This window comes from Parus major, chromosome 3 (assembly GCF_001522545.3).
Source record: "Parus major isolate Abel chromosome 3, Parus_major1.1, whole genome shotgun sequence".
NCBI lineage: Eukaryota > Metazoa > Chordata > Aves > Passeriformes > Paridae > Parus > Parus major.
Window position 1 is genome coordinate 70,279,748 of NC_031770.1, and position 22,222 is coordinate 70,301,969.

The following is a 22,222-nucleotide window of genomic DNA, read 5'->3' on the forward strand; positions in this document are numbered from 1 at the left end:
CAGAGCATATTGTAGTGCAATGAGACTGATTTCCTTCTCTTTGGAGTTTGTTTATAAAGTGTTCGTTTTAGTTTTCAGGGAGTTGTGAATAAAACCACAGGAGAGATTGAATGTGACATTGAACTTGTGCTTTAAATGACCACGTAGCTGCAAGAAGCATGCTGAATTGAAAGGCAGCTACGAAACCATAACTGCTGATTGACCATAGCAGGTCTGCAGCCCTAGTTCTAAGGCACAGGATAAACCTGCTGGGTTTAGAAGGTTAAATTAGTCATTTTGAGAACTGTGACACCCCCCACCACACCCAAAGTGCTCAGTACTTTGTGCACTAGTACAAAGTACTAGTAGTTAGTAGTAAGTGTCTGGCCCTTTCCTCGTGGCAGTGAAAAGCAGAATAGATTTCCTGAGTCAGGAGGTCTAAGGAGTAGGACATATTCCTGAATATGTTGTAGATGGGGAGAGGATCTTGAGCAGTTCCTTGAATCTCAGTTGGCCATTTAACAAGCAGAGGCAAAGCTAGCAGTGCTCCCTGTACCTTGTACACATCTGCACACCTAAAGTTAGTGCATGTAAAATGATTCCCTTCCCTCAGCTACAATTCCCTAGTGGAAAATAGTATTTTTCTTTATACCTTTAACCTGCAAACTAATTCATAAATGCTGAGGAGATGAGGAAGTGAGTTACTGCAGCTGAAATTTGTGTTTAGGCACTGTAGGGAAGCCAGGAGGAAAAAGTCTGGAAGGAGCACCAAATTCTTGAATTGTTGAAATTGGTTGAAGCTTTCCCATAATCTTAACATGGCAGGCTGCCACTGAGGATGGGGTCTCAGTGAGAAGATGCATGCTTTATATTGTGAGGGCTTGTCATCATTTACTTTGATGTTTCAGAATTATTGATGTTTCATTCTGTAAATTGCTCCTGCTTTACCTGCAAGTCTACTCATAAGTAGCCTTGAGTGATGGTTACAGGTCATTCTAGTTGAGATCAGCATTGGTTCCTGTTAATCTGCAGAGACACTGAAGTTTATGGTCACTGTCTGTGATGACCAAAGAAACCTTCCAGGTCTGTCTTTCTTGCAGCTACAGCTTTGGCCATCCATTGAAATACATTAATTAATCTCACTCAACAGTACATGCCTTGAGTGGACCCATAAGCACAGCATTACAGCATCAGCTCAACAATTCCTGGTGAAACTCTATGGCTGCTTGGCTCTTCTAGCATGGTGTGTTCTCCATCAGCATTTCAGCCTGCATCTGTCAAAGCATGTTTGGACATTCAGACAACTTAACATGCTGTAGTTACTGCTGCAGAAAGGAAAGGTCAAAACTCTTTTGAGTCATTAAGGTTAGTGGCATAGATGCTTAGTGTGATGATTCAACCCTTTTTTTTCTTGAAACTATTTCAAAAAGTTGTTCACAGCAACATTGCAGGTGCCAGTTAGTGGCTTTGTGACTGACAGCTGTCCAAATAAAAAGTAAGAGTTTTTGGAAAGTAGCAGTATATGAATTTCTGGAAGGTTGAACTAGAAGTTCCAGACACAGCTGAGCTCAGTTTTCTAGGCCTTGTTAAGAAGTGTATCTCCTCTAGTCCAGATTTAGCTATTGAAGAATTGTGTGTAACCTACTGTAGTCACCAGAGTGGTCACTGTACTCTTCAGAGAGAGCTGGCTGGTACCAAGGATAATTCTTCACACCTGCTTTCAGTACTTAGGACTCTGCAAATGTGTTCATCTCTCTGATGCCTGAAGCAAGATGCTCAGGTTGGAGAAGGCAACTACTTAGTCTTTATTGTGTAGTAGTATAAGTCCTTGCCTGATGGATGTTGGAAGTAGGTGGGTTGATAAATTAGATCTAACCAGGAGAGTAACTGCTCTGTTCCTTGGTATTCACTGAAAATAAATTGACCTATACACTGGAGAGGTTTCAGATAGTTAGCTTTTTAAAAAACACTGCTTGTGTGAGCAAAACTGCTCGGCAAACAATTCACAGTATCCCAGAACAGGATATATAACCAGAATAAATGGTTCACTTGCACTCTAAAGGTGCTTATTTCTTCTCATTTGTCTATGAAGGATGCCTGCAGCAGTGGTGTCAGGCTTAGACAGGAGATTTGAAATCACTGTCTTAAACGTTCCTAGGAAATACAGAGGCATGCAGGATGCATCCTGCGATGCACGAGCAAAACCAAAAGGTTAGCTGCTAATGCAACACACCAACAGTATCTGTGGTTCTCAGTGCTGAGTATGGGAATAACAGAGACCCAACTTAAAGCTTGCAGTCAAAAAATAGCTCTTGTTAATAATTCATCATTGTTTTAGCTTGCTGTGTATATAAGTGTTGGTTCTTAGTGTTTTCTTTCTCTTCTGTCTATCAAGTCTGCTTCAGTGTTTTGCTCTATTTTGATTTTTGCATTTCTTTGTAGCTGCCATTACTGTAAGTTTTGGAGGCAGTTAGCAATGCACCAAAACCAGTTGTAATACAGGTACTGTACACAGAGCTGTGTTCCTAAATCTCATGGAATGTTTTAAAAGAATCTTGCATTGTCTTCTCATCTGTTATCTTCACCTGAGAGCATCTAATTTGTAAACCAAAGAGGTGATGGAGAGTTGTTATTGCTGCTTTCTAGGCAAGTTCCTTAGTAGAAGAAATCCCCACATAAGCCAGCAGCCTTACTCTGAGCAACTGAATCTTTTTAATAAAAAGAGATTTACCTCTTCATAAATATATGTCAAAGTAATAATATACGTCAGCTCTTAATGAAAAAATCCATTTAACTGAACTGTTTAATCAAATAATTAGTGAGGAATTAAAGCAGCACCACAATGTCATTTTAAAATAAAAATACTTTTTTCTTTTTTTCTTTTTTTTCTTTTTTTTTCTTTTTTTTTCTTTTTTTTTTGTTGAGGCAAATCTATATATTATATACATTTAAAGTTTGTCTGGGAGTGTTTATAATCCATTTTGTGAAAATTTTCAAGAAATTTTAAAAGTAAAACTGAACATTTTAATTATAAATGTTGCTGAGAATGCCAGTGGAGTTAATGGGATCTCATATTGCAGAGGCAATAATTCTGCATGCAAAAGAGGTCTGTTACTGTTGGGATGGTAACTTTTTAATGCACATTTTGTGTTAATAAACTGTGTAAAAATGTTGGAAAATTTGTGCAGCAACAATGTAAAAAATATTTTTAATTACTACATATTCTCATTGTGTATACAGCCAAGAATGATTCTGTATTTCAAAATATGTAATTGAATAGAACTATTAACTTATGTTTATTATGTTCTCCAGCCTCACTAAAGAAATTTTAGCCACCCTAGAACTAAAATTACACATCAATTACTAATTTATAAACAGTGTTATGCTGTACCTTACTATTTCAGGTCATGGCTGAAATTTCAGTTAGTGTTCTCTGGGGCGTTGGTTAGAAAATTCCCAAATTTAGCCTAGCTCATGAGGAAATTGGAAAGTTTGAGGGTAAAAAAATACGAATGGTGGTGTTTGGGAAAAGGGAAGTAGGAAGAGCTTTCTTTAGGTGTCTGTGAAACTTGACTTCATATGTCTAGAAAGACAAGTATTGCATTTCACTGGTCCTTTGGAAACAAGCTAAAGGATTTGAAGGTCTTTGAGCTCTAGGGGGTCCTGACAGACCTGAACTCTGTATGAAACAATATAGGATACTTTCAGAATAGCTAGTTTTGACCTTCAATTACTAAGAACTTGTTACTCTTGATGGAAGGGGCACATCATACAACTCAGAACTTTTATTCTGCAACCTGAATATGTAAAGGTGTGTTTCTAAGTCTGTCTTCTTTACAAATCTGTGAATTCAAATTATTTGGTTTTATTGGACTTTGAGGAAACTGGAAAGAGCTGTTTAGATGTGAATAACATAAAGCAGTGTAAAACTGAAATTCCATCAATTTTTGTATGCTTATGTTTTGATATTTCTTCCTCCGATGTTTCACAATAAACTCTCCATCTCACAATGCTGCTTCGGCATTACAGTGTGCCCCTGTCAGTTCTACATCAGATTTCTTGCACATTTGGTTCCATCTCCTCGTTCTTCGCTTCCAACAGATTAAAAAAAGCCATTGTCCCACACTGGTATTTTGCCCATTATTTAGATTTCCAGTCTGAGTTGTCAGAGAAGAGGTTGTGTATGTGTAGTTGGAAGAGAATAAGAATCACCTCCTTACCTAGTCTTACAAGCGATTAAAAATTATTTGTCCCACAATACCTCCTTCAGGATACTTTCTTTAATTTTTATCAATGCTTGTATTTTGTCTTGCTTGTATTCAATTTGTGAATTAATGAGAACTTAAAATACTTTGTTGCAAAGTAATTTCTTAAATGACAGAAATACTGAGCAAGATTAAGATGTTTTAATCTCTCTCCTGTCTGTATGAGTAAATAAATAGGCTTGTCACTAGAGATCTAAAGCCAGTGGCACAGGAGACAGGAGAGTCTGTTACATGATATATAGTGGGCAAACTGGAGCTCCAAAGAGTTTCTACACTTTACAGCCTATAGAGATGGAGGTTGAAGTGAAATAGTCAGTAGAGCCACAGAGATGTTTAGAAATTGCCAGCCCAGATATTTTATTTGGTTTCAAATTTCTAAAGTCCAATTGAAAAATTAGCATGCCATGAAATAAAGGTTCACATATGTCTAGTACTCATTCCAAGGAACAAACTCAAGATGGGAGAAGTTCTGTGGAGCAGAAGCTTTCATTCCTGCACAGCTGCACAGACAAGATGGGACTAGAACTAGGGCTGCCAGGAGGGACATAAAGGCAATGAACCTCTGCAGAGGGATTTGTTCCTGGATCCTTTTGCCTGGAATGAGTTCACTGTGCTGCATCCTGCTTCTATTATCTTACAGTCTCAAGAATGCTTTTTAGCAACATTAGCATCTTGAATAAGCATGTGGGGCTTTTTCTAATGACATGATGAGAACATCACCCCAGAATAGCCCCTCTCTTGCACCCAGTAGGGCTTGCTTACAAGAATAGTCTCCTGGTCACTTCAGCAGTAGAACCAAGACAAATAGAAACATCTAGGTTCTATACCTCAATGTGCAATACTGGATCACATCTTTCTTCCTTATGAGTTTAGTTTGGGTATAAATCATAATTATTTTTTTTATTTTCCTGACTTTCCATAAGTATTGCTGGCAAAGATAAATGTTTTGCTTGGGTTATGGCATTGAAATATGTGATATTTAAGAGCAGTATTGATCTATAAATATCCCAAATGCATAAGCACATTGATTAAGCAATTCTTTATTCTTGTGTCTGCATAAATTAACTTTAAGCAGCATGGTTAATGCATTTCCAGAGAATGTCAGACTTTATTTTGGGTTCATTTACAAAGATTTTAGAGTTAAAAGCAGTGTGTTTCAGAAATTTTGCTGCATGCATTTAGGTAAGCTAAAGAATTTCAAGAGCAGAGTATGTCTGATTGTTTTCTTTCTTACATATTTTAATTGTATTTTCCATGGCTTTGTTTTTCATTTCCATGCTGTGCAGAATGGGTTGCTTGTGTGAGGTCCAATTTCCTGGTTTTGTGCTACCTGCATGATGTGAAGAATATCCTGCAGCTTCATGACCTAGCCACTGGTGCACATCTCAAGACTTTTCCCCTAGAAGTTGGTAGTATTGTGGGATATAGTGGCCAAAAGAAGGACACTGAAATATTCTACCAGTTTACTTCCTTTTTATCTCCAGGTAAGATATTTTTGTCTCATATTATTGTTCCTTTTCCTTAGAAGCGTCTTTCTAATTTTCTGTAGTTTAGTAATTATTTGGTATATTTGTATAAAACTACTTCCAGCCATGTTAGCAGTGATTGTGCACAAAAAAATGTATCAGTCTTTGATCTATCAAGCCTAAATAATGTGCCTACTAATATTTGAGATACCTGCATTAAGACTCAAGACTGACTTGTACTGGAGGTAAAATTGTAGCATTTGCACAGTTCTTGCTTCATACAGCAAGACGGAAGGTGAAAATCTCAGTAAAATATAATTGTTAATGTGCTTAATGTAATTTTTTATCGCAATTTTAAAGAACATTAATAAAAGTCACAGAAATTGTTCTCTGGCAGTTTTATGATTCATTTATGCATAGCCTTATTTGAGAATCCTTACTATCTGTCCTTACAGTACTTGGCCTTGTTGGATTTGGTGTGCTAATCTTCTTTGCAGTCCTGCAAAGTTAGACCTGTCCAAAGCATTACATAATGCAGGTGTGGCAAAACAGTAAATATACTAGGATTTTGCATAGGAAAGGAGTTTTTACACAATTGTCAATCTAGTATACAGTAAGAAAATGTATTTATTGTTCACTCTTTTTTCTTCTTCTTCTTTCTTTATGGCCCAATTAGTCAATACCTAATACAAGACAAGATTCAAATATGAAGGGGCAGATAGGATATTTGTCTGGACATTTCTGGGTTATTCAGGATATTTATCTTCTTCCAAGGTTTTGTATCATAAGGGGATAAAAAAATGTTCTGATAGCATCTGACCTCTCTTTCTGCTTGTTTTAGTTATATGCATATGCACAGCACAGCAATATTACAATGCAAATACATTGTAAAATACTTCAGATAAATTTGCTGGTTTTGCTAGAAAGGATTATATCAAAATTAGGTTTCAGTCTTAGCAGAGAAGTATGATGAATTGCCTATTATCTTACTGTTCACATAAACAGAAATATGATATATTTTCAGTTCCTTCTTTAAACAACATTCAGATTGTTACAGCCATTGCAGGTGGAGATTAGCTTGAGGACGCTCTCTCATTTATTTCTAACTTCATTCTTAGTTCACTTGCCCCCATTATGGGCCAGAAGTTGCCAGTTTTACAGGCCTGCACCATTTGTCTCAGCTGAGCCAGTAGAGTCTCTGCAGCTGCTAAAAATGTGTAGGGGAAAAGCTCAGATCTGTTTTAGCCTTTGGCTTTACAGCTGACCAGCAACAGCTGCTCTCACTGCCTGCTTTTTGCTTAGGCAGATTATTTTTCCCCTTTTCATTCGTTTGCTTATCATCTACAAAGAATTCAGTATGGCATAGTCCTGTTAAATGGGGCAGAGTGACCTGGAATCTGAAAGAAAAGGGGAAGATAAGAAATGTAGGTAGACTGTATAAGGATAAGGAAAGAATGAGGAAAGCAGGCCAGAGAGGTAATTTTTAGGTTGGTTTATGGATCCTTTTTAGTTTGTGTGCAGCCTCCGTTCACCTCATCAGTGGAATAATCGTACAAAAGATACGGAGCTGATTCTTGTTTAACCTAGATATTCCTATTTTACTGTTGGAAATCAATACAATTTTCACCTGTATTAGGTTGGGCTATTGTTTTTTTCCTAATGAATAACAAATTAACATACTCGTGTTTAATACCTACAACAAAAATAATAATAAACATATATATGAAATAATGAATAAAGCAGTTCTAAACCCATGTATGTTGACACAGTAAAATAATTTTCATTATTCTCTCAAAAATCTGGTTATCCCTGCTGTCCACTCTAGTCAGATGCTTAGGTGACCACTCAGGCATTTTGCATTTATTTAGCATCCAGCAAAACAATTAAAAATATTACAAATTTTTTTAATGTTAACTGCTATGACACTAAAGATACACCAGAACAAGAGATGCAGTAGCAGGGGTTGAATTGCATGTTATTGTAACATTAGGTTGATTTGCTCTGGAAATGCAGTCTGTGACTGTGCTTATTCTTCATCATGTGGTTTGCTAAGATGTGGCAATTCTGCCTGCTCTGTGTGCAGTGTTTGCCAGTACATTACCCAGCTTAGGCAGCTGCCTGTGTGTCAAACAGCTGCTCTGCTGTTGCTGCCTGGGGGGCTTTACACTGTGCTTCCACATCATTTTCTGGATCCTGATCTTGATGGGAAATGCTGCCTTAATGCTGGTTTGCACCTATCAACCTGATTTGGCCTGCAAGTCATTTTGTGATAAACAAAAAAATAATCCCAGCAGACTAGGGTAGTCCTACGTTTAGTCCACTTTTAATTCACTGTTATGGAAAAATATTTTACTTGTTGCTAGAAATGTTAGTTTACAGCTGTATTTTTTTACCAATCCCTATCTTCCTGATTTTCCTGTCTATAAAACTAACTTCAGGAGGCAATTCTCTGGTATCAGATAAGTTTCCTCATTATTTCATGTTTTAGTCAGTATGAATTTTTATAGTTAAGACCTCTGTAGTAATACTGAATATATCTATTATACACACCATACAGCAGGATTTCAATCAAGTCCTGTCCACCTTGGTTAACTTTATTACATAGAGCATCCCAGTAAAGTGCTTACTTTTAGTATTTAGTATTTATTATACCTTTTAGTATTCTTTTCCCTAATATATGTTCCAAATGGACTGGCTTGTTGTAAAGGAGAAAAACAATAATTAACACTTAAGTTAGTTCATGTGTCACATGTATCTGTAGTACAGTCATGAATATTAGGATTTTTTAGTGTGTTAACCAGGTGCAAATACATTGTATGACACGTACTCAAATGTTATTAGGATTGAATGACAGGAAATTTGTTTTGTATTTTAAATGCAAAGTTAGTCTTGGCTAATTACACATCTGTGTAGTTTTTAGATGGCTGCATTCCCTGTGTTTCAGCATCTGCTGCAACGTAGAAGTTTTATACTATTTACAGATATAAGTTTTCTCATGTGCATAATCCTTTGGAAACCATATATACAACTTCACTTAAGTTGCCTTCAAACCTGCAGGATCAGGATGTAAAAGAAATTACTCAAGACCAGATTTTGTTCAGTTCCATAGGTAACCTGTGCTAGTCTGCCACAATTTCAAGTGGATATTTATCTCTTTCTGTTATCTGGGGCATTTGAATTTTAATTTTGAATATTTTATCATAATGAGAAAATTGTAGACCTGAGTGAAATTCTTGATATATTTATTCTCAGTCTGGTGGATCTCAAAGGGAGTGTTTTAAATTTGACTATACATTTCTTTCTACCAACATTATTGTTCTCAATAAGTCCTTTCTAACTTTATGTAAATGGTTTTTTCCCCCTATTTTGCTTAAGCTCCCTGGCTTTGTGTGAATGGTGAGAATTATTCTTTCTGCACAGAAAGCCTTTGTACCCTCCCTAGATGAAATGCATATATGTAAGTGTTAAATTGTATAATAAATGAAAAAAATGTGTCCAGAACTACTGTTTTTCACCCTGCTGAGTTATCTTTACCATTCATGACTCCATCAGAGTGCCTAAACTGGCTTTTTTGTAATGATGGGTGTATACTAAGCTGACAAGCTTGCACTGTGTTCTGTATTTTAGGTATTATATATCACTGTGATCTGACCAAAGAGGAACTGGAGCCAACGGTTTTCCGAGAAGTGACTGTTAAAGGATTTGATCCTTCGGTTTACCAGACAATTCAGGTAATAAACTTGAACCCTGCTGTCTTGCTCTAACCACCTATGCAAGAGCTCAAGACAGTTGGACTTCGTTATTGGTGAGGAGACTTGCTTTAGAACCATGCTTTGGTTTTGTACTGAAATACTACTGTAGATGCTCTAAAGGCTCAAACAAGTATCTCAGTGTAGTAGCATGAGGACTCCTTTGAAGGTGCACACATAGTGAAGGTGTATAAGAATTGGTTAAATTTAAGGCTTATAAAGTTAAGAGAAATTGCTTCAATGGAAAACAGTGTAAGCTACAGACTATATGGAACAGGTTCAGAAAAATACAGGGTTCTTCACAGACAACTGCTTTGACCTCATAACAAGTATTGTGACTAAAAGGATTTTACAAAATATATATTTTAAGTACTAAATGATCTTTCCACTAAACACAGCTTTGATAAGACCCTGATAAAATACTATGCCCAGGTCAGGACTTTTAAGGTAGGTATGTAACTTCTAGAGAGAGTTTATGAAAATTTGTTGAAATCACAGAGTCATTTAGGTTGAAAAAGACATTTGATGAGCAAATCCAACCATAACCCTAATATTGCAAAGTCCATCACTAAACGTGCCACTAAGTGCCCATCTTCTTGTCTTTTTAAAAACATCCAGGGATAGCAACTCAACTGAAATTATTAGGGGTCTAGAAAAATAGTCATTATATTGGGATTCTTAGCATGTTTAAGACCTGCAATTTATAGAATAAATATTGGAGGGTTGATTCATTTTTTTATATGTAGGATTTTTTCATCTTCTCACTAAGAGTAAGAATGCAATAGAGGCTTTTTGTTTCTATAGACAAAGGCATAACAAAATCTAGTGCCAAAAGTGGAGCTTAAATAAGCTTAGCCTGCAAAAAGGTGAAATTATGTAGAAGGTAAGCAACATGAAGGCATGTGACAGCATGGCTTGGAGTCTCTGAAAAGAGATTAGATACTTCTCTTAATATCCTACTTTGAATTTTGCCTGACACGTGCACAAGGCACATTCTCTAAAAGCTTAAAGACAGTAGTATGTCTTTAGTAGTACATAAGGTGGTTGTAAATAGCCCCTTCTGTTTGTCTCTGCATCTCCAGACAGAAATAAGAGTGTGGTAGAGAACAATTTGCTGGAAACGCTCTCGCAGAGAATGCATTTTTTCTGCTTTGCTCAAATTCATTAAGAGACTTCCTCAGTGTAACTTTAGGGCAGAGTGAGCTGGATAAGAAAGAGAAAACTTCATTCTCCTTAGGAAAGAACTTGGTACAATTGTAATGCTGCCATCAGACCCAGAAGGATAATAATGACACACAAATACCCATGTAATTAAAAAGGGTATAGAAGAGGTTGCTGTAAATTAGAAATAACATATTTTTCTGGTAAATCAAATTTTATAAAATAAATGTCTGGAAAAATAAAATCTTGTTTTACACTTAAATCAATTACATGCTAAATTAAGGTAAAGTAGAACAGTAATACATATAATTTCAACGAGGAAACATGCTGTTGCTTTGCCCTTGGAAACCTTCACTTTGTAAAGTACTGGCAGAGATTCAGTGACAGAGCTAGGCTGTAATGTGGTGGAAGTCAGTGTCACTGTCCCTGGTTTTCTCCTTACTCAGCTCCTGCTCAGGTCCAGCTCTAGGGAAATGAGACCTGTGTAGTTATATTGGGATCAGTGTTTTTAAAGAGTACTCTTGGCTCAACAGTCATCCAGTTTTGCCTTATACCAACAAATGATCTCAGAGTATGGCAACCTCTTGGAAATCAGATTTTGATGCCTTTCATTCAGATCCATGGAGAAGTCTCAGCTGAGCTGTGAAAAAGGTTGTTTTTCAAGGCCAGGGCTGGGACTGCCTGCTCAAGTTTGTAGTAACTGAGCCTGTCAGTGCTGCACAGGTCAAATGGACTCCAGTCTTCATTTCCATTTGTGTGGTCTCATTTAGAGCCTTGAGGGTGCTTCTGATTGGAGGAGGGAAAGGGGATGAAAGGGTATCAAAGCAGGGTATTAATGGCTGTCAACCAAATGAATACATAGCCATTTCAAAACACAGGCAACTTTGCAGGGAACCGTGGGGAAAAAATAAGAATGCAAGAAATATACTGAAAGTAGGCAAATTCTCATTATTATAGGAGAATGAACAATGCTGCAGAATCTATTTAATAATCTTAATTTCCATCATAATTACTAAGTAGTAAAGGATAATGTTGCTGACTGTCCTAATCCATCTCCTTAATGAAAGGCAGGTCTCCTGCCAAGGTTTTTTTATTCTCATATACCTGAAGAAATACCTACTTACACTAGCAATCTTCCCAGCTTTGCTGTGTAGCATATATGAAACTGTAATGAGCTGTTCTTTAACAGTCTTTGAATATAACTGGGTCAAGATTTGAACTGAAATGTAGGTGTCATGTGTATATGAAACCTGAATTAATGGCAATTGCCTGTTTTTTGGTCTTTCAAATCCAAACTACAGTATTTGGTATATGCTGTAAGGTGCAAGGGTGGACTAGTGATAAAGTTTATTACATTAAGAAAATTTGTGGTAGAGCTGCTACTTTTTTTGTACTTAGGATTAAGATCTTACACTTCGATAGCTCAGACTAAAAACAAATTAGCCAACTTGCACTGGAGGGGAAAGCTGTATCAACATACCTAACTTTTGCACCAGGGTGAGAACATGTTTCTAAGTTATTGGCTCCATGTGACACCCTGGAAGTACATAGTCTAATTTATTGTGCTGTAGCTTGTGTTTTTGCCCTTACCTTGAAAGACTCTGTGACCTTCATGAAAAAGTCAGACTGTTTAAAATGCTTGCCACACATCAAAAATTTATCCTGGCTGCTTTTGTTAATTGATACATTAAGTTGCATTAATTACTCTTCCTCTGCCAAGCACTTCTTGAAATTTGGTTTTGCTTCCCTGCATACTTCCATCTATCACAATAACAGATTTTTTCAGGAAATGGCCTGGGGTGGGCTTTACAGAAGGAAAAAACACTTCCACAGGAACTTAAAAACAGCACTTGCCCTAAGATGTTTACTGTCTTAATAACTCAACTGTTGCTTTAAATAAAAAGCCTTTATTTTATCTCTGTAAAGTTGCCAACTATGTTCTTATATGCCTCTCCATGTTAGCACCTCACAGTGACACTTAATCATGGATAAACAGTCTTCTGGTGTGGCTCAAAGCTCACCTACTCTTAGGCTGATATGTAGGCTTTTAAGTGTTAAAATTGCAACAATAAAAATGCTGATTGGCTTCTTTTACCATTCTTTGAATACCCTCCAGTACTTAAAATACTTCAAGATGGGCCAAAAATAGATGTTGCTATTGATAGAGGCATTTTGGATTAGTTCTTGCAGGTGGTGAAATGCATAATATAACTTGGTTTTACAACTTAGTTTGATTTAAAAAGCAGCTGCTGTTTAGATATTGCAGCAGAGATGCAAGAAGCTCAGGTCTTTAAAAAGATGTTTCTCTTCGGGCTGGAATGAATTTCTTCCCTTTTTTTGCAGATATTACTTTTGCAGGTGAAGTAATTTTCATGAGAATTTTATTCTTGTCTTGCTCAGTCTTTCACTCCCATCACCAAACCCTCGCAGTACTGATTTCAAGTTATGAGACACTGATAGGGGAAATTTGTCTGTGGTCATTCTCATTCCAAGTAGAACTTTGCACCATACAGATTGGCCCAGTGATTAATCTCTGCTTCAGGAAAATACAACCCTGAGAGAAGATGAGTCAAGCTTGAGACTGATTGGCAGAGAAACTTGTGCACAGCACCTGCCCATGCTATTCCTGGATATTGCTGTTGGTATCATTCCATGAGCATTAGATTCCCTAATTAATATAAAAATAACAGAGGAAAGCAGTGTCCTCTGTAAACTGTAGTAAGCTCAACCTGCTAAGCAGTGCAAGAGCTGTCACTATAGTTATCTCTTTTATTCACTGTGGTTATAGAGATGGTTTTAACATTGTTTTCTTCCCCTTACCCACATGTATATCATTGAATCAAAGGATGGTTTGAGTTGGAAGGAATTTCAAAGGCCACCTAGTTCCATCCTCACTGACATGGACAGAGACATCTTCCGTTATACCAGGTTGCTCGAAGTACTATCGAACCTGGCCTTGAACACTTCCAAGGATTGTGCATCCACATCTTCTCTGGGCAACTTGTTCCAGTACTTCACCATCCTCACAGTAAAGAATTTATTCATAATCTCTCATCTAGACCTTCCCTCTTGCAGTTTAAACCCATCTGTTTTTGTTTTATTGCAATATGTTCTTGTAAAAAGTTCCTCTCCAGCTCTTTTATAGGCCCCTCTTAGGTACTGGAAGGCCACAATTAGGCTATGCCAGAGCCTTCTCCAGGCTGAACAGCTCCAACTTTTTCAGCCTGTCTTCATAGAAGGGGTGCTTCAGCTCTCTGATATTCGTGTGTCCTCTGTGGGCCTGCTCTGACAGGTCAGTGTCCTTCGTATGTTGGGCACCCTAGAGCTGGATGCAGTGCTCCAGGTGGGACCTCACCAGAGTGGTAACCTGCTGGCCATGCTTCTTCTGATTCATCCCTGGACACAGTTGGATTTCTGAGCTGTGAATGCACATTGCTGGGATACATTGAGTGTCTGGTCATCCCCCAAGTATTTCTTCTCAGCCCATTTCCACCCAGCCTGTATTTGGCTTGGGATTGTCTCGATCCAAGTGCAGGAGTTTGCACTTGGCCTTGTTGAACTTCATGAGGTTCACACAGTCCCACCTCTCAAGCCTGCCAAGGTCCCTCGAGCTGACATCCCTTCCCTCCAGCATGTCCACTGCACTGCACAGCTTGGTGTCAGCAAACTTGCTGAGGATACTCTCAATCCCACTGTCCATTTTGCTGACAAAGGTGTTACACAGCACCAGCCCAAATGCCAACCCCATTGACCAGAACTTTGAGTGTGACTTTTTGTATGAACAGATCATTGTAAGTTGGAGAAAAGTTCAGTAACTTTGAATCTATGTGCAGAGAGCTAGAGGCATGTACTTTTAACTGATTCTGAGCAGAGAAAAACAATTTTCCCCTTTTCTACAGAGAAATAAGTAATTTTGGCATAATTTTCATTCCTCTCCTAGGAATCCATCACAACCAAAAAGGAGTTGATTTTTGAAGAGTTGGACTTTCTTTATTCTCACAGTATTTGGGGTTTGAATCTCGCCTTGATCTCATGGGATGGGAGGATAGAATTAATGCTTGGGGAAAATAAGTTGCTTATTGTTGTTTGTTTCTATTTTACTCTTTTTATTTCCTTGAGATTCTGTATTGCAGTAAGGAAGAAAATGAGTTCCAGAAGTGCTTGGACAATACTTTCAGGCACATGGTGTGACTCTTGGGGATAGTCCTGTGCAGGGCTAGGAGTTGGACTCAGTGATCATTGTAGGTCCCTTCCAACTTAAATATGTTCTGTGATTCTGTGAGATACTGGGGGAAGAAGGAATGTGACAAACACCACAGTTTTAGTGCTTGCCCACAGTATGGCAGACACCTGCCGTCTTGCAGAGGGGAAATAAGCTTTGAGCCACTTCTTTCAGAGCTCCCAGGGAGGAGGCTGAAGGCTTTGGCTCTGATCTCACCTAGTGTTTTGGCACCAAGGCACCAGTCCCACTCTGGAAGACATCAACAAAATCACAGTGACAACTGTGACAGCATTGGCAGTTTGCCTGTGTGAACTTCGTATCTTACACCCTTGGCATGTGGTTGTTCCAAACACCACATTAATCTGCCATTACCTCTTCTAATTGGAGGTGAAGAAGCAGTAACTGAAAATGTAGCACTCTAGTTTAAAGCACTCTTGTAGTTCTTGAAAGCCAAGAGACTGTATATTAAATATATTACAAATTTGCAGCCACATTACACTCCCTTTTAAGGGAGGAGATTGTCAGAATCAAGGACTTTACATCTAGATAGAGTTTCAAGAGACAAATTGATTCCTATGATGACCTTAAATGCTCTTGAGCCTTGAAATCCATATGCTGAAGTAGCAGAATAGCAGTTGGCTCTATATCCACTATAATTTAAGTAGCCTCATCCAATGAAGTTCATCTATTTCTTTGGTATCTGAAGTAGGAACCACATCTCTCTATTCCAGATAAGAGGATGAAGTGATAGACTTTGCATTATTTTCTTCACCAATCCACTTCGAGTCCTACTTTAAGGTCTAAATGTCTGGATTTGCTCTATCCCCTTCTTATATGCAGCTGGGGCTGATGTGTAGTTTTGGAGGTTGTGGGCTTTTGCTCAGCAGAATGCCAAGCAATGGAAATGTGGTTTGGGATGGAGGGGAGTGTAAAACTGCTCTCAGGAAGAAGTAGTGCACTACTGACCACACAATGTGTGAAATAATAATAAAATAATAAAAAATACTCTCTGTGTTCATTTGTATTGTTATACAGGCTTTGTGATTCAGTAGTTCCAAGCTTTTAATAGTAAACTGTGTATTTTTCTGCTGAGTGTGCAGGGAGTTGAAGATCTTCTTAAAATGGAAGCATCTGTAGAACTTTCATGCTCTAGACTTTATAAAAATGTTCATTTGTTTCAAGCCTACAAGAGAAGTGATTGCTTTGCAGTGTAACTAAAGCTCATTATTAAATACTATTCTTATGCCTTACTCAGTAGAACTTTTGTTTGAACTTGCAGTGGTTTGTTTCTGACTTTTCTAGTGAAGGGGGGTGTTAGTTGGCTTACTTAATCCCAAGCTGCATTCCACGCTCCATTTCTTTCTCAGAATTCCTTAAAACACATGGCAAAATAGCACAGACTGAAACAGACCTGTAACCATTAAACATAGTGTAGTGAATTCCTTTTTACACAGGAGTTTTAAACAAGAGCTTAAGCAATTGTAGTGGAGCTTAAAGGATTGCCTCACATGTTTTAAATGATTACATTGTTGAAAAATAGTTTTGATTTTTACAGTAAATGGGAAAATACATTTTGCTATCAAAAAGATTTTAAAAGTCATTCACTCAGACACCTTAAATGAACACGTGTGTTGAAGTCTTCAGGAACCTCAGTAGGTAGATTCTTTGCTGATACAGAGATATTAAAATGATAATGTAGTAAAAACACTTGGGGTTTATCTTCTTTCTAAACAATGTGAATTTGAAGTGAAGAATTTTTTCTCTTCTGTTTTTCCTCTAAGTTTCATATTCACTTCTCTGATTGAACTCACCTCCAGTAATTAAACATGAACACATTTCTATTTTAATTAACTCTCTTGCTCACAGGATAAGTAAGAATTTTATTTAATGGATTAGTGGGAATCTACTTCCAACTTTTCTTCTCCCATTTGTATAGGCTTATCAGTGCTATTTCTCAAAGGTAGTGAATATTACTAACTTCATTTTACAGAAACAGAAACATTCAGAATTAAATTTGTCCATGGCTTCACATTGATGAGGTGTTGCTCTGGGGATATGATTTGCTGTTCTAGTGGCAGTGGTTTGCTGTTCCTCAGAGTTGAGTTTTCAGATGTGGATCGAAAACTTAATCAAGACAGTTATTAAAATCTTACACAAATAGTTCAGAAAACTTTGGCATCAATAAAAAGCCCCCCTCTTGATATGTCTAATAGTAATAAAGGCTGACAGCACACAGGCTTTTGATCATTATGATGTTTGTGTGTCTTGTATAGTACATATTGAATGGCCAGGAACATCCATGGTAGAGGGTCAAACACAGAATGCTTCCACAAAAAACAATTGCTCTAAAGACTCTTTATAGCTGTTTAATTCTTGTTTAAACCAAGTAGTCATAAGAATGGGAAATTTCAGCATAGTTCCTGCTGAAAGAAAAAATGATAGCTGCCCCTTTTCTCACTTAGAGAGAGGATAAATGTCAAACTTCGGCGTGCCAGCATTGTTCAGAATGAGAGTGCTCCTCTGCAGAATGGGAATATTTCTATCCATCTGCCCACCCATCATTTTGCCTCATGGAGCCTGGCCGGGGGGTGGGGTTTAATTGTGATGATAATGCTGCACTGGGGACAGATTGCTCTGGGATCACAATCATGAGTTTGATTCACACAGCTGGCAAAAGATCATTAGATGATTGCAGCTGTCAGTCATCACTGGCATAGTCCAGCATTCAAGCCACTTACCTAGTATGAAGAGTGCATTTAAGAGTTACTAGGTTTCTGAGAAAGGTGATTTACTTCAGTAAGAGTTATATACCCAGGTATGTATCTGCCTGTGCTACCAGACAGTGTTTAAATTCAAACAGATTTCCAGAACAGTAGCAATTATAGTCATTTATTTGTTAGTGAAGCTCCTATTACTTGAAAATAAAATGTTGGGTACTCTGTTAATAGGTGTTTGCGCGTCTGTATTACACATGTGGGCAAGTTTTAAAAATGTTTTCTTTGGTTTTAACATGTAAATGTGTAATATTTAAATTTATAAACTATTTTCTCAAGTTTAACTAGTACAGATCCATAATGCAGGTGGTGGGTTTTAGAATATATCTCTGTTCTCACCAGCTGTTCCTGTAGATTTTGTTATGTATATAAACTCCCTGGATAGCCTTCACATTTCTCAGTCATGGTTTTATGAAAGGCAAGAGGCAGTGAGAAAGGGAGGCACTTGGGGCTGTTTTAGAGTCTGTCTTCTCCAATTCTGCTTTTGAAGTTTCTCTTCTTGAAATCATGTAAATCAGGTTAAGAACTGTCTCAGAAGCTCATCTAATCCATTGGAGTCCCAAGAGGTAGGATACTGGCTTTTCCTGCAAGAAGAGAGGAACCAGCTTCTAGCTGCTGTAATAAGCAGGGACCAAAAAGACTAGGAAAAGGAAGAAACTACCATGCCTGAATGTGTTTCGACATGGTGGTGACATAGACATGACTGATCTGTCGTGGGCACTATGGCAGGTTACTTCTGCCTGTACCATTCCTGCCTGGTTTCTGTCTGCCTTATGTTTAAAAGCCTTCGCACCCCATAGGCAATCTGGTTTTCACTAAGTTTACTGTTAAAAAGCTTTTGCAGGGAATAGGGGTACACAACCTGAAGGTCTCGGCTGAATTCCCTTCTTGGGTTTGAAATCCATTGCTGTGTGTCCCTCACTGCTTATTGGTTCTCTTCTAGTTACAGCCAGCTTCTGCATATTGAAGGACTGTCACTGTGTGTCCCTCAATTTTATTTTCCTTCACACTAAATCAAAAGAAAAATCTGCACTCTGTTCACTTTCTCTAGTGGATTGTATTTCCTGTCCTCCTATCACTCTGCATCCACTTCCTGGAATCTGTTTAGATGCTCAGCATGTGGTGATGCCATGGTTTCAGCTGAACACAGCCCTCCAGCTGAGACTTTGCAAATCTGAATGCAACAGGAGCGGTTACTTCGTAACACCTTGTGGGTGAGACTTTGGTTTTCATGTCATCACATAGCATTTGCCTTTTCCCTAACAATTCATTGTTCAAGTTCAGTTTGGCATGTCTACAACTCCAAGATACTTTTCTAAATTACTTTTTAGTGAGTTGTTCACTATTCTTTATGTGATTGCATCTGTCAGGCTATATGGTATGTTGTATTTCTGGCCTTGTTGGATTGCATTTTATTGTGAGGTAGTTTTGCCTTTTGTTTGTTACTCCTTCCAAAAAGCACTCCCTTGTCCCCTCTTTTCTGCAGTGTCTGTTTCCTGTTAGCAATTAAGCTTCACCACAGCTCCATACTCCCATTTAAATACATTACAGTGGATGCATCTCTCATTCTGAATAGTGTCCCTGTAGGCAACTGGGGAACTGGATTATTTTCAGAATAGACATGGCTCTGGCAGAGCTAGGAGGTTTGTGTTTCAGAGTTGCAGGCACACACAAGTTCATAACTGGTTTATGCAGTTATTTATTAGGCTTGGTGTGCAACTGTTAAAAAGAGGTTTAAAGAGGTAGGGCAGCCAGCAGAGAACAAATCAGAAGGCTGTGCAGGACTTAGAGTCTTTATCATGGACCACATTCAGCAGTGTGCTGGACAGCATGGAACTGCAGACCATCACAGTGCCCTTACCAACCAGCTTGAAGCAGAACAAAGAAATCAGTTACATTTGGAAGATTAATAATGATGGCTATGCAATCACTGCCTAAAGGAGACAAAAGCAAATTAGAACTGGTAAAAAATGCAGATAAACTCTTTATATATATATGTATGTGTGTGTATATATATATATATATACACACGTAATTACTGCAGCCAAATAAAATTATACTTGCTGTCTTCATCTAGGGTCAAAACTGCTTGGTGGATTAGGGTTTTTGTTGTTGTTAATTAACACTCATCATGATGCTGGAAAGCAGATTAATAGAGCTGAGAGTGGAAAACAACCATTTCAGATGTTGGTGAGATCTTACATAGACATACATAAGATGAAAATCTCTGCAAAATGATTGAATCTGTATGGCCACTACTTGGAGCAGACTCTGCTATTGAAAGGGGAAAGGGGAAGCAAGTTACAGCAAATCTTGTAACCTAAAATGACAACTCTTGCATTCAATGTGAACATGACTACCTTAGAGAAGGATGCATATTAACCTGGATGATCACAGAGTAGTTATCACCAGTTCAGTTTATACTAAGAAAATAATTTTTTGCTAAATAGTAATGAAGAGATTTTGGAGAACCTCTATTATTAGTGTTTGATTGCACAGTCACACCTGTTAGTAATACTGTTGCTGGCCACTTTGAACAGCCTGGTCTCTATCTGTACCAAATACAGAAAAAAATTGCACTAATAACACTAAGGCAGACTTTAAAAAGCTTAGTCAATAGCTTTGTCAACAGATTTGGTGGGTTATTTTTTCTTAAATTGGATTCACTGCTGAAAAGTCAAGCTAAACATAAAGTGCTGTGATAAGTATCCAGAGATGCAAAGATGTGAACTTGAGTAAGTTAAACATACATGTGGAATAATTCTGCAAACCTCTCTTTTTTCTCCTCAGTATAAGAAATGAAATAGTAAAAACTTAACAATCCTAAAATCTTGGTGCATTCTGAAAGAACATTTTTTGAAGGAAAAGAAAGGAAGATAGTTCTTTTTCAGTTCACTTTCTACCCAGAAACATTTCAGTCACTCATTTTCTATGGGCTTTTGTCTTCTCATGATGCAGCACAAGTTCATCAATGTGCTGTTTTTTTTTAATGGTAGTCTAGTTTTGCATCTTCCTTTAGCAGTTGATTTGATTTTATCAACACTGCTCAGAGGTACTGATAAAATACTATCTTCCCTTAGGTTAATTATTTCTGCTCTGTCCTTGAATCATCTCCCAGGAAATTTATGGGACAAGGGAAGCCTCTAAGAAGTATTATTATTTACAGTAGCTAGTGTTTCAACTGTGTAGATGAATGATATAAAGAAAGAGATTTCCTTAGTTCCAGCTTCTCTTCTCACAGAGAGGGAAAAATTGCTGCATAAATTCTCCCTGACAACTCCCTGAGCCACTTGCTTTTCATTCAATTTGTCAATTATTTTTGAAAGTACCAGTGTACAAAGATCCCTGCTAACAGCTAAAAATAGTCTGGATGCAGAAAAGCTTCAAAACATAATGCCTGAAATCAGGGAGTTGTATTTTACCATAAGGACATCCCTGACTTTTTCTTTGTGCCTACTGGTGGTTTTTGAACTGATAGCACTCATTCTAGTTGATCTGGTGTCATTAGAAATTTGATCTGTTGTTCTATTGAGAGTTGATTATTAGTTCTGGATTATGTAATGTCTGATACAAGTTTATTGGCTTTTGCTGTCTTGTTCATGTTTTGCCTAAGAAAGGAAAGATTGCTGCAAATTGTCCTTAGTCTTAGGTCTTAAAAAAAACATTGCTCTTTTATTACTCATTTTTCTCTGCCCTGTTCCAGGAGTATCATAAGAGTGCTTCAGCACACTCCTTGGTGTTCCTGGTATGAAATCCCTTCAAAGTCTTGATATTGACATCTGTCTGGAAACTACACCATTAGTTGAAATTTTTGCTATGTTGTTTTCTATTAGATTTGGAATATTTTTTTCCCTAAGCATTGTTACAACAATGAATGAAAGCTCATACTTCTGCTTCTTGCTACTCACTGAGTGATTTTTCTTCGTTGTACAAATGACTATTGTGAATCTGAAAACAATAGTACTGTCTCCACAGGAAACTGTTGAAATCAATAGCATCTGAACCTTAGAGTTATTTTTTCTAAGGTAGCACCTCAGATATTTTACAGGACTTGAGCTTTTCCTTGATTATTCTTAAGGGATTTTTTTTCCTCTTCTGCTACCATTTCGGTGGTATTTTAATTATGTAGGGGCACAAATGAGTAACTTTAAATTCAGATTTATCTCAAGACAGTAGATTATATGTAGCTATAATTTGAGTGAGAAAATGTATATGGAAGTGCTTCACAATACTTCTAATGAACTATTTATTTGAGTAAGTACTTTGGAATAAATATTCACTGAAAAGTGATTTGGAACTGATTTTGAAAGATGCACTGTCTGGTGTAGAAGATCTCTCTTTCAAACCAAAAAGCATGGATGAATTTTTAATACTGTACTAGCCACATGCAGAATTTTTGAGGGTGTTCAGTGATTTATAGTACTTCTGATTTTGGGTAGTGAACTTGACAGCTATAAACATGGTATGATTCTCTAAGGAAGAGAGAGCAGAGCCCTCTTGTAATTGCCTGGCCTTTGAAAGTCAAGAACAAAGCTTCTTGGCCATGTAAACAGGTATGTGGATCCTCTTGAGGCTTTGACACAAGCTCACAATTGACATCCCCATT

At 37.6% G+C, this 22,222-nt stretch overlaps 1 protein-coding gene across 1 annotated transcript in view; it reads left to right on the plus strand.

Moving 5' to 3' along the window:
- The window catches only part of PREP (prolyl endopeptidase), an 85,759-nt gene that overhangs the window by 40,556 nt on the left and 22,981 nt on the right, over positions 1 to 22,222 (plus strand). Inside the window, exons 9-10 of the mRNA XM_015622340.3 lie at positions 5,531 to 5,728; positions 9,338 to 9,441. Coding sequence (XP_015477826.1) covers positions 5,531 to 5,728; positions 9,338 to 9,441 — 302 coding nt within the window. The remainder of the gene's footprint in view (positions 1 to 5,530; positions 5,729 to 9,337; positions 9,442 to 22,222) is intronic.